This window comes from Heptranchias perlo, chromosome 5, assembly GCF_035084215.1.
Source record: "Heptranchias perlo isolate sHepPer1 chromosome 5, sHepPer1.hap1, whole genome shotgun sequence".
NCBI classification, from domain to species: Eukaryota; Metazoa; Chordata; class Chondrichthyes; order Hexanchiformes; family Hexanchidae; genus Heptranchias; species Heptranchias perlo.
In genome coordinates, this window is record NC_090329.1 from 25,846,797 (window position 1) to 25,863,090 (window position 16,294).

General features: G+C 45.6%; 1 protein-coding gene across 1 annotated transcript in view; it reads left to right on the forward strand.

The window, feature by feature from the left end:
* The window catches only part of LOC137322140 (sialin-like), a 73,543-nt gene that overhangs the window by 20,716 nt on the left and 36,533 nt on the right, over positions 1 to 16,294 (forward strand). Inside the window, exon 3 of the mRNA XM_067985254.1 lies at positions 8,859 to 8,946. Coding sequence (XP_067841355.1) covers positions 8,859 to 8,946 — 88 coding nt within the window. The remainder of the gene's footprint in view (positions 1 to 8,858; positions 8,947 to 16,294) is intronic.

Consider the following 16,294-nt stretch of genomic DNA (forward strand, 5'->3'; position numbering starts at 1 on the left):
TACAGCTCCAACTATACACTTTCCCCAAGATGAAGAAGGACTAAGGGGGGGGAGACATCTAACCCAAAAGGTTGTAGCTGTTGGATGGAGCGACATGAAGAAACTAGCCCCACGAGGCCAGATGTTGGGGTGACCACAATAGTGCCAGCGTGATTTTAGCTATTTTAAATCTCACTGTGTTGACTCCCGCCTGAAGACAGTGGGGGTGACGTGGAGGCTGGTGGGATTTCAGGCAGCAGGAGGCTGCCACTGGGGTCCAGAGGGAACAGCACTCCCCTTGTGGGGAGGGGGGTGATCCAAGCAAATCGTGGCTGGGGAAGGAGGGGGAAGCCCATGGCAGAGGAAGCTCAAGATTTCCTTCTGGGGCCAGGAGGTGCATTCTTGCACGTCTTGGACCACAGGAAACTTTTTTTAAAAATGTAAACAACTACTTACCTGGGCCTCTTCTGGCCCTCGACCCTGTGAGCTGCCAGCTTCCCTCAGTGTCTTCAGCATTGCAGCAGCAATCCCCAGTTAAAATCACGTCCAAGTCCGAATAAAGTCATCAGAACCCAATATATTAATGTCGCCGTCAGCTTGTGGCAGGCAGTCTCGACACTTTCAAAAACACGGAGTTAAAATTGCAGGGAGTGTGAACACAGTGGGAACATGTTCTACCATCCTAAATATTAAAGAGAGGAATCACTGCTGGATCTATTAACGGGACATGAATCAGAGCAGATAAGAGAAGTCAGCGTAGGGGAACATCCAGGCAATAGTGATCATAATATAATAAGGTTTAAAATAATGATTGAGAACGATATAAGTAACACAAAGAACAAAGTAATAGATCGGAAAAAGCTAATTTTGAGGGGATGAGAAGGGAACTAGGGAAGATAAACTGGAAAAAAATTTTGACAGTCAAACAGAGCAATAGTGGGAAATATTTAAAACGGTGAACAATAGAGTTAAGGAGAAATATATTCATCTAAAAAACAAGAACAAACTAGCCAATAATGAAACACCATGAATGCATAAAGAGATAAGGGTAAAATTGAAACTAAAGATAAAGGCATACACTAAGTACACACACAGTAAAGGAGAGGATGACAAAGGGAATACGGAGAGGTTAGGAAAGAAGTCAAAAAAACAATTAGGAAAGCAAAAAGGAACTATGAAATTAAATTATCATAAATATAAAATTAAATAGTAAAGTATTCAACAGACACATAAATAATAAAAGAAAAATCAGGATGGGGGAAAGGGCCACTAAGGAATACACAAGATAAACTCACAAGTAAAGACAGCGAAATGGCAGAAATATTAAATAATTACTTTGCTTCATATTTACCAGGGAGACTGACAAGGTGGGCATCACATTAGAAGAAGAGATCAAAAGAGAAATAAAGACTTTTAAGGTAGAAAGCGGGGAGATAATTGATAAACTAATCAAACTTAGGGAGGATAAAAACCCTGGTCCAGATGGACTGCATCCACCCAAATTAAAAGAAGTTCGGGAAGAGATAGCAGAAGCACTATTACAGATATATAAAAATTCATCAGAAAAGGGAATAGTGCCAGAGGATTGGTGGACAACTAATGTGATTCCTATATTTAAAAAGGGAGATAGATCAGTTATCATAACGTCAGTGGTAGGAAAGATCATGGAATCTTTACTCAAAGATGTAATAGAAAAACATCTAGAAATCGAAAATATAATACAGAATAGTCAGCACGGATTTCAAAAGGGATTTCAGAATGTTTGACCAAACTTATTGAATTCTTTGAACAAGTAACAGAAAGAGTAGACAAGGTTAATGCAGTAGATGTAATATATTTGGATTTTCAAAAGGCTTTCGATAAGGTACCACATTGTAGACTCATGACTAGGGTCAGAGCATGTGGAGTCAGGGGACAGGTAGCAGAATGGACAGCAAGCTGGCTAGAAAACAGAAAACAGAGAATAGGGATTATGGGTAGGTACTCAGACTGGCAAAAGGTGGGAAGTGGTGTTCCACGGGGATTGGTGCTGGGACCACTGTTCACAATTTATATCCACGATTTGGACTTGGGAATTGGAAGTATAATTTCAAAGGTAGAGGAGCAAAGGGATCTCGAGGTACAGATACACAAATCACTAATAGTGAGTGAAAAAGACAAGGCTGAAGCAAAAGACAAGGCTGAAGTGTTTGCAACCATCTTCAGCCAGAAGTGCCAAGTAGATGATCCATCTCGGCCTCCACCTGATATCCTCACCATCACAGAAGCCAGTCTTCAGCAATTCCATTCACTCCACGTGATATCAAGAAACGGCTGAGTGCACTGGGTACAACAAAGGCTATGGGCCCCGACAACATCCCGGCTGTAGTGCTGAAGACTTGTGCTCCAGAACTAGCCGCGTCTCTAGCCAAACTGTTCCAGTACAGCTACAACATTGGCATCTACCACAAAGTGGAAAACTGCCCAGGTATGTCCTATCCACAAAAGCAGGACAAATCCAATCCGGCCAATTACTGCCCCATCAGTCTACTCTCAAACACCAGCAAAGTGATGGAAGGTGTCGTCGACAGTGCTATCAAGCGGCACTTGCTCACCAATAACCTGCTCACCGATGCACAGTTTGGGTTCCGCCAGGACCACTCGGCTTCAGACCTCATTACAGCCTTGGTCCAAACATGGACAAAAGAGCTGAATTCCAGAGGTGAGGTGAGAGTGACTGCCCTTGACATCAAGGCAGCATTTGACTGAGTATGGCACCAAGGAGCCCTAGTAAAATTGAAGTCAATGGGAATCAGGGGGAAAACTCTCCAGTGACTGGAGTCATAGCTAGCACAAAGGAAGATAGCAGTGGTTGTTGGAGGCCAATCATCTCAGCCCCAGGACATTGCTGCAGGAGTTCCTCAGGGCAGTATCCTCGGCCCAACCATCTTCAGCTGCTTTATCAATGACCTCTCCATCATATGGTCAGAAATGGGGATGTTCGCTGATGATTGCACAGTGTTCAGTTCCATTTGCAACCCCTCAGATAATGAAGCAGTCCATGCCCGCATGCAGCAAGACCTGGACAACATCCAGGCTTGGGCTCATAAGTGGCAAGTAACATTCACGCCAGACAAGTGTCAGGCAATGACCATCTCCAACAAGAGAGAGTCTAACCACCTCCCCTTGACATTCAATGGCATTACCATTGCCGAATCTCCCACCATCAACATCCTGGGGGCACCATTGACCAGAAACTTAACTGGACCAGCCACATAAATACTGTGGCTACAAGAGTAGGTCAGAGGCTGGGTATTCTGTGGCGAGTGATTCACCTCCTGACTCCCCAAAGCCTTTCCACCATTTACAAGGCACAAGTCAGGAGTGTGATGGAATACTCTCCACTTGCCTGGATGAGTGCAGCTCCAACAACACTCAAGAAACTTGACACCATCCAGGACAAAGCAGCCTGCCTGATTGGCACCCCATCCACCACCCGAAACATTCACTCCCTTCACCACTGGTGCACCGTGGCTGCAGTGTGTACCATCCACAGGATGCACTGCAGCAACTCACCAAGGCTTCTTTGACAGCAGCTTCCAAACCCGTGACCTCTACCACCTAGAAGAACAAGGACAGTAGGCACATTGGAACACCACCACCTGCACGTTCCCCTCCAAGTCACACACCATCCCAACTTGGAAATATTTTGCCGTTCCTTCATCGTCGCTGGGTCAAAATCCTGGAACTCCCTATCTAACAGCACTGTGGGAGAACCGTCACCACACGGTCTGCAGCGGTTCAAGAAGGCGGCTCACCACCACCTTCTCAAGGGCAATTAGGGTTGAGCAATAAATGCTGGCCTTGCCAGCGATGCCCACATCCCATGAATGAATTTTTTTAAAGTAGCGACGCAGGTTAATAAGGTCATTAAAAAGGGCAGACCAAGCAATGGGGTTCATTTCTGGAGGGATAGAATTGAAAAGCAGAGATGTTATGTTAAACTTGTATGGAACCTTGGGTAGACCACACTTGGAATATTGTGCACAGTTCTGGTCTCCATATTATAGAAAGGATATAGAGGCACTGGAGAAGGTGCAAAAAAAATTCACAAGGATGATACCAGAACTGAGAGGATATAATCATCACAAAAGGCTGAACAGGCTGGGGCTCTTTTCTCTAGAAAAAAGGCTGAGGGGTGACCTGATAGAGGTCTTTATGATAATGAAAGGATTTGGTAGGGTAGACGTGGAGAAAATGATTCCACTTATGAGGGAATCCAAAAATGGAGGTCATAAATATAAGATGATCACTAATAAATCCAATCGGGAATTCAGAAGAAATTTTACCCAAAGAGCGGTTAGAATGTGGAATGCGCTACCACAAGGAGTAGTTGAGGCAAATAGCATAGATGCATTTAAGGGGAATGTAAGAACATAAGAAATAGAAGCAGGAGTAGGCCATACAGCCCCTCGAGTCTGCCCCCCCCCACCTCGAGCCTGCCCCCCCCCCCCCCCCCATTCAATGATCGTGGCTGATCTTCGACCTCAACTTCACTTTCCCGTCCAATCCCCATGTCCCTTGATTCCCAAAAATCTATTGCTCTCAGTCTTGAATATATTCAATGACTGAGCAGCCACAGCCCTCTGGGGTAGAGAATTCCAAAGATTCACATCCCTCTGAGTGAAGAAATTTTTCCTCATCTCAGTCCTAAATTGCCGACCCCTTATCCTGAGACTGTTGTACGATTTATATCAATTGGTGTTACTTATATTCATGTGGTGGGTATCAATTGGGGACTCTCTTGTATCTATTTTATAGGAGAGCTTATCTAGGATGTGGTGTGTGTGCAAGAGGAAACTCTGTGAATAAAGGCTTGGAAGCAACTAAAGCTCAGGCTCTAGTATTCCTTCCTTCACCACACAGTTATCCAGTTTTAACAGAGGCGATGCCCCCTAGTTCTAGACTCTCCAGCCAGGGGAAGAAGCTTCTCAGCATCTACCCTGTCAAGTTCCCTCAGAATCTTGTGTTTCAATGAGATCACCTCTCATTCTTCTAAACTCCAGAGAGTATAGGCCCATTCTACTCAGCCTCTCCTCATAGGACAACCCTCTTATCCCAGGAATTAATCTAGTGAACCTTCATTGCACCCCCTCTAAGGCAAGTATATCCTTCCTTAGATAAGGAGACCAAAACTATACGCAGTACTCCAGGAGTGGTCCCACCAAAGCCCTGTACAATTGCAGCAAGACTTCCCTACTCTTGTACTCCAACCCCTTACAATAAAGGCCAACATACCATTTGTTTTCCTAATTGTTTACTGTACCTGCATGTTAACTTTCTGTTTCGTGTACAAGGACACCCAAATCCCTCTGAATATCAACAGCTAAGAGTTTCTCGCCATTTAAAAAATATTCTTTTCTATTCTTCCTACGGAAGTGAATAACCTCACATTTCCCCACATTATACTCCATTTGCCACCTTCTCACCCACTCACTTAACCTGTCTATATCACTTTGCAGATTTTTTGTGTCCTCCGCACGGCTTACTTTCCCACCTAGCTTTGTATCATCAGCAAACTTGGATACATTACACTCGGTCCCTTCATCTAAGTAATTAATATAGATAGTAAATAGCTGAGGCCCAAGCACTGATCCTTATGGCACCCCAGTAGTTACAGCCTGCCAACCTGAAAATGTCCTGTTTATTCCTACTCTCTGTTTTCTGTCCATTAACCAATCCTCTATCCATGCTATAGTATTACCCCTAACCCCATGAGCTCTTATCTTGATATGCTACATAAGCACACGAGGGAGAAGGGAATAGAAGGATATGCTGATAGGGTTAGATGAAGAGGGGTGGGAGGAGGCTCGTGTGGAGCATAAACACCGGCAGAGACTAGTTGGGCTGAATGGCCTGTTTCTGTGCTGTAGACTCGATGTAACTCGATATAACTTGATATAAGTAATAGTCCCTTCCTGGATTTTTTTTTGTCCCCATTTGAAGCACGTTACATTTCTCTACATTGAATTTCATCTGCCATCTGTCTGCACAATTCCCAAGTATATTCGAATCCTTCTGTAGTTATCCCGTTCAGCTTTGGCGCCTCCCACCTTCATTAGCTTTGCATCATCTGCAAATTTAGCCACTGTGCTTGTGACTCTTAACTCCAGATCATTTATAAAGATATTAAATAAAAGAGGCCCCAAAACAGACCCCTGTTGGACCCAACTGGTAACATTCTCCCCGGCTGATGACAATAAGAACATAAGAACATCAGAAATAGGAGCAGGAGTAGGCCATACGGCCCATTGAGCCGTATGGCCTACTTCGCCATTCAATCAGATCATGGCTGATCTTCGACCTCAACTCCACTTTCCTGCCCGATCCCCATATCCCTTGATTCCCCTAAAGTCCAAAAATCTATCAATCTCAGCCTTGAATATACTCAACGACTAAGTATCCGCAGCCCTCTGGGGTAGAGAATTCCAAAGATTCACCACCCTCTGAGTGAAGAAATGCCACCTTATCTCAGTCATAAATGGCCGACCCCTTATGCTGTGATGATGCCCCCTAGTTCTGGACTCTCCAGCCAGGGGAAACAACCTCTCAGCCTCTACCCTGTCAAGCCCCCTCAGAATCTTATATGTTCCAATGAGATCACCTCTCATTCTTCTAAACTCCAGAGAATATAGGCCCATTCTACTCAATCTCTCCTCACAGGACAACACTCTCATCCCAGGAATTAATCTAGTGAACCTTCGTTGTACCGCCTCTAAGGCAAGTATATCCTTCCTTAGATAAGGAGACCAAAACTGTACGCAGTACTCCAGGTGAGGACTCACCAAAGCCTTGTACAATTGTAGTAAGACTTCCTTACTCTTGTACTCCAACCTCCTTGCAATAAAGGCCAACATACCACTTGCCTTCCTAATTGCTTGCTGTACCTGCATACTAACTTTTTGTGTTTCTTGTACGAGGACACCCAAGTCTCTCTGGACACCAACATTTAACAGTTTCTCACCATTTAAAAATATTCTGTTTTTCTATTCTGCCTACCAAAGTGAATAACCTCACATTTCCCCACATTATACTCCATCTTCCGCCTTCTTGCCCACTCACTTACCCTGTCTATATCCCTTTGCAGACTCTTTGTGTCCTCCTCACAGCTTACTTTCTCACCTAGCTTTGTATCATCAGCAAACCTGGATACATTACACTTGGTTCCTTCATCTAAGTCATTAATGTAGATTGTAAATAGCTGAGGCCCAAGCACCGATCCTTTCTGTACCCCACCAGTTACAGCTTGCCATCCTGAAAATGATCCGTTTATCCCTACTCTCTGTTTTCTGTCCGTTAACCAATCCTCTATCCATGTTAATATATTACCCCCAACCCCATAAGCCCTTATCTAATGTAACAACCATTTATGTGGCACCTTATCGAATGCCTTTTGAAAATCCAAATATACTACATCCACTGGTTCCCCTTTATCTACCCTGCTACTTACATAGAATCATAGAAGTTACAACATGGAAACAGGCCCTTCGGCCCAACATGTCCATGTCGCCCAGTTTATAACACTAAGCTAGTCCCAATTGCCTGCAATTGGCCCATATCCCTCTATATCCATCTTACCTCAAGAATCCTCAAGAAACCCTAATAAATTTGTCAAACACGACTTCCCTTTCATAAAACCATGTTGACTCTGCCTAATCATATTATGATTTTCTAAATGCCCTGTTACCACTTCCTTAATAATGGATTCCAACATTTTCCCAACAACCAATGTCAGGCTAACCGGCCTGTAGTTCCCTGTTTTCTCTCTCTCTCCTTTCTTGAATAGTGGGGTAACATTTGCTACCTTCCAGTCCACTGGAACCCTTTCAGAATCTAGAGAATTTTGGAAGATCAAAACCAATGCATCCACTATCTCTGCAGCCACCTCTTTTAGAACCCTAGGATGTAGGCCATCAGGTCCTGTGGATTTATCGGCCTTTTAGTCCATTAGTTTCTCCAGTACTTTTTCTCTACTGATATTAATTACTTTAAGTTCCTCACTCTCATTAGACCCTTGGTTCCCCACTATTTCTGGTTTGCTTTTTGTGTCTTCTACTGTGAAGACAGATACAAAATAATTTGTTTAACATATCTGCCATTTCCTTATTCCCCATTATAATTTCTCCTGTCTCAGTCTTTAGGGGACCAACGTTTACTTTTGCTACTCTTTTCCTTTTTACATACTTGTAGGAGCTCATACAATCTGTTTTTATATTTCTTGCTAGTTTACTTTCATATTCTATTTTCTCCCTTTTTATTAATTTTTTGGCCATCCTTTGCTGGTTTCTAAAATTCTCTGATAGAGGCTGGTGGTACAATCCTTGGACCACCACCCTCTATTGATCAACCAATTACGTATCCATTGGAAAGTATTTCCACTCATTCCCGCTTTCTTGATTTTCAGTACCAACCTATCCAGAGGAACTATATCAAAGGCCCTACTGAAATCCAAGTACAACACATCCACTGCCTTACCCCTATCAAGCCCGATTTCCCCGCCCTCCCAGAACCGGTGATCTGCAGTGGGATGTCTGCTCAACACCCCCAGCTCACCGGCACCATGCTCGGGCCTCACGGTGGCGAGAACAGGCACCTATCGCCCGCCCGTTCTCACTGGTAGGTCAAATGGTCCCTGCGGTATTCTGGCAATGAGCAGATGCAACACCGGTATTATAACATTAGTACTGGCAGCACCTCTTGGGCTTGTGGGATGCAGAACAGAAGCAAAGTATATTCTGAGCATGATCCAGGTATCATTAGGACTTGGTTCATGATGTTTCAATTGTTTAACAGGGTTGAAAGGTTTGCAATTTTCTAATGTTTGTTTTAAATGTCACCAGAGTACAATCCTTCCCGCTGTAACTGCTGTGTGGTCAAAATGGGCTCCTCCGCTTGAACGCTCCACACTCCTCGGTATAGTGTTTTCAGGTGAGTGAGCGCATTCTGTGGCATGGGAATCATCCCGAGTTTGTGAGCTCATTTTAATTATGTGAACATATTTAAGAAACATTTCTGCTTTTCCATCCCAGGGTTTTGAAGGAAGTGGGTGAGAACATTGCAGATGCCTTAACTATAATCTTCCAAAGTTCTCTCGATTCAGGAACCGTTCCTTTAGATTGGAAAATTGTACTTGTCACTCTGCTGTTTAAGAAGAGAGAGGGAAACCACGGAGATATAGACCAGTTAGTCTAACATCTGTTGTCGGGAAATTACTAGAGTCTATAATTAAGGATAGAGCGACTGAACACCGTGAAAATGTTCAGCTGATCAGAGAGAGCCAGCATGGATTTGCAAAGGTTAGGTCATGCCTGATGAGCCTGATTGAATTTTTTGAAGTGGTGACTAATGTAGTGGACAGGAGAATGTCTATGGATGTTGTTTATATGGACTTCCAGAAGGCATTCGATAAAGTCCCTCATAAGAGACTGTTAGCTAAAGTTGCAGCTCATGGAATTGAGGGCAAATTATTGACCTGGTTAGGAAACTGGCTGAGCGGCAGGAGACAGAGTAGGGATAATGGGCAGGTACTCAAATTGGCAGGATCATAGAATCATAGAAAATTTATGGCACAGAAGGAGGCCATTCAGCCCATTGTGTCCGCGCCGGCCAAAAATGAGCCACCCAGCCTAATCCCACTTTGCAGCTCTTGGTCCATAGCCTTGTAGGTTATGGCACTTCAAGTACATATCCAAATGTACTTCTTAAAATGTGATGAGGGTTTCTGCCTCTACCACCCTGTCAGGCAGTGAGTTCCAGAACCCCACCACCCTCTGGGTGAAAATATTTTTCCTCACCTCCCCTCAAATCCTTCTATGAATCACTTTAAATCTATGCCACCTGGTTATTGACCTCTCTGCTGGGGGCAATAGGCCCTTCCTATTCATTCTATCTAGGCACCTCATAATTTTATACACCTTAATTAAAACTCTCCTCAGCCTCCTTTGTTCCAAAGAAAACAACCCCAGCCTATCCAATCTTTCCTCATAGCTAAAATTCTCTAGTCCTGGCAACATCCTCATAAATCTCCTCTGTACCCTCTCTAGTACAATTACATCCTTCCTGTAATGTGGTGACCAGAACTGAATGCAGTACTCAAGCTGTGGCCTAACTTGTGTATATACAGTTCTAGCATTAGCTCCCTGCTTTTATAGTCTATGCCTCGGCTAATGAAGGAAAGTATCCCGTATGCCTTCTTAACCACCTTTTCTACCTGTCCTGCTACCTTCAGGGATCTGTGGACATGTACTCCAAGGTCCCTCTGTTCCTCTACACCTCTCAGTATCCTCCCATTTATTGTCTATTTCCTTGCCTTGTTTGCTCTCCCCAAATGCATTACCTCACACTTCTCCGGATTGAACTCCATTTGCCACTTTTCTGCCCACCTGACCAGTCCATTGATATCTTCCTGCAGTCTACAGCTTTCCTCCTCACTATCAACCACACGGCCAATTTTTGTATCATCTGCAAACTTCTTAATTATGCCTCCTACATTTAAGTCCAAATAATTAATATATAGCACAAAAAGCAAGGGATCTAGTACTGAGTCCTGCGGAACCCCACAGGAAACAACTTTCCAGTCACAAAAACACCCATCAACCATTCCCCTTTACTTCCTGCCATTGAGCCAATTTTGGATCCAACTAGCCACTTTCCCTTGGATCCCACAGGCTTGTACTTTTATGACCGGTCTGCCATGTGGGACCTTGTCAAAAGCCTTGCTAAAATCATATAGACTACATCAAATGCACTACCCTCATCGACCCTCCATGTAGACTATATCAAATGCACTACCCTCATTGACCTCCTCAAAAAATTCAATCAAGTTAGTCAGACACGACCTTCCCTTAACAAATCAGTGCTGACTGCCCTTAATTTCTCTGTGCCTTTCTAAGTGACGTTTATCATGTCCCTCAGAATTGATTCCAATAATTTGCCCACCACCAAGGTTAGACTGGCGTGTAATTACTCGGTCTATCACTCTCTCACTTTTTAAACAGTCCTCCAATCCTCCAGCACCTTGCCTGTACCCAGGGAGGATTGGAAAATAATGGTCAGAGCCTCTGCTATTTCCTCCCTTAACAGCCTGGGATACATTTCATTCATGCCTGGCAATTTATCTACTTTCAAAAATGTGAAACCCCTTAATACTTCCTCTCTCACTATGTTTATCCCATCCAATATTTCACACTCTTTCTCTTCCTTAACTACAATCTCTGCATCGTCCCTCTCTTTTATGAGGATAGACTAAGGGCTCGATATTAGCAGGACGGCGGGTAACGCGCCCAGTGAAATCAGGGTGCTCCGCACGGGATTGCAGCTTGATTGGAGCCACTTACTTTTGCTTCTGGGTTTCACGCTGGAAAGCTGCGCAGCGGGTGGACTGCGCATGCGCAGCATAGGCTGTCAGCTGGAGGAGCCCTATTTAAAGGGGCAGTCCTCCACTGACTGATGCTTCAGGAAATAGGAAAAATTACAACATGGAGCAGCCCAGGGGGAAGACTGCTCCCAGGTTTAATGATGCCTCACTCCAGGTATTACTGGATGGGGTGAGGAGGAGGGGGAGGACAGAGATTCCCCCCCCCCCACAGGCAGGCGGGAGGAGGCGGCCTGCCTCTGCCACCAAGAAGGCCTGGCTCGAGGTGGCAGAGGAGGTCACCTGCACCACCAACATATCACCCACCTGCATACAGTGCAGGAGGCGCTTCAATGACCTAAGTAGGTCAGCCGAAGTGAGTACACTTACTCATTCCCCTACACTCCGTCTGCCACATCACAGCCCCCACCCCACATCTCCTTCTGCACTGCCAACACTACTCTATCACATCACTCCTCACACCCACTCAAAGCTCATCCTCATCTTATCTGCACTTACTCACCTCGCCAGTACTCATCCCGCCACTACCACTCAACCCAATCCTCATACAATCTCATGGCTCTATCTCTTATGCACCCTCTCGTGCATCTCTTTCACGGTCAGCCTCACTCAACCTGCCACTACCTGTGCTGCAGCCACGGGGCATGCATCACATATGTGCAGTAGGAAGCGTAAGGCAAACGTGTTGTGAGCATGAAGGGGATGCACAAGGGTGTTTGAGGGTTTGTCTATATTTGAGTGTTTACCTATATTTAATCTCTGATCAACTCACATTACATATTATATTGTCACCACTACTGCCACGTCTCTGCGAATCTTGTCTGGTTTGTGCAATAATGCCCTTTCCTGAGGATCACAATGAAGACCCACAACTGATGCCACCCATTGTGTCACTGCAGAGTGGGTGTAGGTGTATTTGCAGGGCTCTTTTGTGCAGACGGCTGAGAGACGTCGGCAATGTCCCCGGTGGCACCCTGGAAGGATGCGGAGGAGAAGTTGTTGAGGGCAGTGGTGACTTTGACAGCGACAGGTAAGAAGATGGTGCTCGGGCCAGCTGGGAGCAGCTCGGCATGAAGGAGGCTGCAGATGTCCACAACTACATGTCGAGTTACTCTGAGCCTCAGTGTGACTGCTGCTCAGTGAGGTCCAGGAAGCTGAGCCTCGGTCTGTAGACCCTGTGGCGAGGGTAGTGCCCTCTGTGACTCATCCCTCTCTGCGGTTGCCCTCCCTCCTGCTGTGCAGGTGGATGTGTCACAGCACTGTGTTGTGGAACTCCATGTGTCAGAGGTGGCCGGCGAGGCTGGTGATGCTGTTCGCCCTCCGAGGAGGTCATGACTGCAGCTACAGCGGCCCCCATCCGGAAGATGTATATCTGAGGGGGTCCGCAAGGTAGGTAAATGTGTCTGGACACCGGGGAAGTGTGCAAGTTGGTGAATTTAATTGTTAGCAGGAGGGTGGTGGAGGTCAAACTTTGTCCAAAGTGACAGAGTGGCCTCCTACAATGTGTGAGGGTCTCCCCCTCCCACCTGTCAAATGGACCTTTGCAGCTGCCACAGGCTGATGGCTGCAACACGTCCATTTGAACTGGGAATGTTTCCCCCAGTACGGGAAACAGCCTCAGTTAATTTCAAAATCCCACCCCTCCTAAAATATCAGGTCTCTAAACGACCTGAAGTACCTGTTTAAGTACTTAAAGTGGCACCCCGCCGGCTTTAATTGCCGGCGGGAGTCCCACATGCGGGGCCTGAGCGCGCATGTCAGCGCGTCAGTGGGGAACCCGGAAGTGGGCGGGTTGGAGCCGGGCTCCAGACCCGCCCCGGGAATCCCCAATTTTCACAGCCCCCCCGCCACGAACGCACCCGATCGGGGGTGCGAAAATCGAGCCCAAAGTGTTCATTAAGAACCATACCCACATCTTCCCCCTCCACACACAGGTTACCTCTTTGATCTCTAATAGGCCCTACTCTTTCCTTAGTCACCCTCTTGCTCTTAATGTATTTATATAACATCTTTGGGTTTTCCTTGATTTTACTTGCCAATATTTTTTCATGCCCTCTCTTTGCTTTCCTAATTTCCTTTTTAATTTCACCCCTGCACTTTCTATACACGTCTCGGCTTTCTGCAGTATTGAGCTCTCGGTTTCTGACGTGAGCTTCCCTTTTTTGCACTATCCTACCCTGTATGTTCCTTGACATCCAGGGGGCTCTAGATTTGGCAGCCTCACCCTTTTTCTTTGTGGGAACATGTTTATTGGGATGTGACAGAGATCTGTGTTGGGGCCTCAACCATTCACTGTATTTATTAACAGATCAGATGACTCGATAGAGAGCCACATATCCAAGTTTGCCAATGACACAAAGATAGGCAGCATTATAAGCAGTGTAGATGGAAGCATAAGATTACAGAGATATTAATAGATTAAGTGAATGGGCAAAACTGTGGCAAATGGATTTCAATGTCGGCAAGTGTGAGGTCATCCACTTTGGACCTAATAAGGACAGAGCAGAGTATTTTCAAAATGTGAAAAGCTCGAAACAGTGGAAGTTCAGAGAGACTTAGGGGTCCATGTACATAGATCATTAAAATGTCATGGACAGGTACAGAAAATAATCAAAAAGGCTAATGAAATGTTGGCCTTTATATCTAGAGGACTAGAATACAAGAGGATAGAAGTTATGCTACAGCTATACAAAACCCTGGTTAGACCACACCTGGAGTACTGTGTTCAGTTCTGGGCACCGCACTTTAGGAAGGATATATTGGCCTTGGAGGGAGTGCAGTGTAAATTTACTAGAATGATACCTGGACTCCAAGGGTTAAATTAGGAGGAGAGATTAAACAAACTAGGGTTGTATTCCCTAGAATTTGGAAGATGAACATTTACCTGAGGAAGGAGGAAGTCTCCGAAAGCTTGTGAATTTAAAATAAAATTGCTGGACTATAACTTGGTGTTGTAAAATTGTTTACAATTGGAAGATGAAGGGTGACTTGATCGAAGTTTTCAAGATATTAAGGGGAACTGATAGGTTAGATAGAGAGAAACTATTTCCGCTTGTTGGGGAGTCTAGGACTAGAGGACATAGCCTAAAAATTAGAGCCAAGACTTTCAGGAGTGAAGTTCTACATGCAAAGGGTGGGAGAAGTTTGGAACTTTCTAAGCTTTCAGTAATCATTTCCAATGTCACTTCATGGTGGAAATAGATAGAGGAGCAGGTGCTGGGTCATGCAGGGAGAGACTGGGAGTGGTGGATTTTGGTGGAAAGATGGATTTTAAGTAGGCAATTCAAGGTGGAGAGAGACGTTCATTGTTCCTATGCTGATGATGTCAGATGTCTCTACTCACACCTAAACAATCAGTAGAAGGTGAGTCGGAGGAGGTTATACTCAAATAGGACAGTGCTCTAGTCAGACCACGCCTGCAAACTGTGTCCAGTTCTGGTGACTGAGACACAAGAGCAGACATTCAATGGCTGGGAAGGGTTATGGGGCTGAACCCCGGCACTAGAGAACTGAAGTATGAGGACAGATTGGAGAAAGAGCTGAAAGAAAGCAACTGAAGGAGGACTTTAGCTAAGTATGGGAAAGGTCCGCTGGGTATGATAGTGTAGTGGTTACTTACTGGACTAGTAATCCAGGACCCTGGACTAATAATCCAGAGTTTGAATTCAGTTTGAAGTAAAAAGCTGGTATCAGTACAAGTGACCATGAAGCTGTCGGATTCCCGTAAAATGTCATATATGTGCCTCCAATGTCGGACACCAATGTGGTTCACTCTTAACTGTCCTCTGAAGTGGCCGAGCGAGCCCCTCAGTTGTATCAAACCTCTACCAGCAGTTTAAGAAGAAGGCCCACCACCACATTCTCAGGGTAACGAGGGTTGGGCAATAAATGCCGGCCTTGCCAGCAACGGCCACATCCCGAGAATGAATTTTTTTTTGAAGTGTTAAATGCTAGAGAAATGTTAAATGCTAGAGAAAAGTTAACACAATGCCCCAGGGCATTGCTGCAGGAGTTCCTCAGGGCAGTGTCCTAGGCCCAACCATCTTCAGCTGCTTCATCAATGACCTTCCCTCCATCATAAGGTCAGAAATGGGGATGTTCGCTGATGATTGCACAGTACTCAGTTCCATTTGCAACCCCTCAGATAATGAAGCAGTCCGAGCCCGCATGCAGCAAGGCCTGGACAACATCCAGGCTTGGGCTCATAAGTGGCAAGTAACATTCGCGCCAGACAAGTGCCAGGCAATGACCATCTCCAACAAGAGAGAGTCTAACCACCTCCCCTTGACATTCAACAGCATTACCATCGCCGAATCCCCCACCATCAACATCCTGGGGGTCACCATTGACCACAAACTTAACTGGAACAGCCACATAAATACTGTGGCTACAAGACCAGGTCAGAGGCTGGGTATTCTGCGACGAGTGACTCACCTCCTGACTCCTCAGAGCCTTTCCACCATCTACAAGGCAAATGTCAGGAGTGTGATGGAATACTCTCCACTTGCCTGGATGAGTGCAGCTCCAACAACACTCAAGAAGCTCGACACCATCCAGGACAAAGCAGCCCGCTTGATTGGCACCCCATCCACCACCCTAAACATTCACTCCCTTCACCACCGGCGCACTGTGGCTGCAGTGTGCACCATCCACAGAATGCACTGCAGCAACTCGCCAAAGCTTCTTTGACAGCACCTCCCAAACCCGCGACCTCTACCATCTAGAAGGACAAGAGCAGCAGGCACATGGGAACAACACCACCTGCACGTTCCCCTCCAAGTCTCATACCATCCCGACTTGGAAATATATCGCCGTTCCTTCATCGTCGCTGGGTCAAAATCCTGGAACTCCCTTCCTAACAGCACTGTGGGAGAACCATCACCACATGGACTGCAGCGGTTC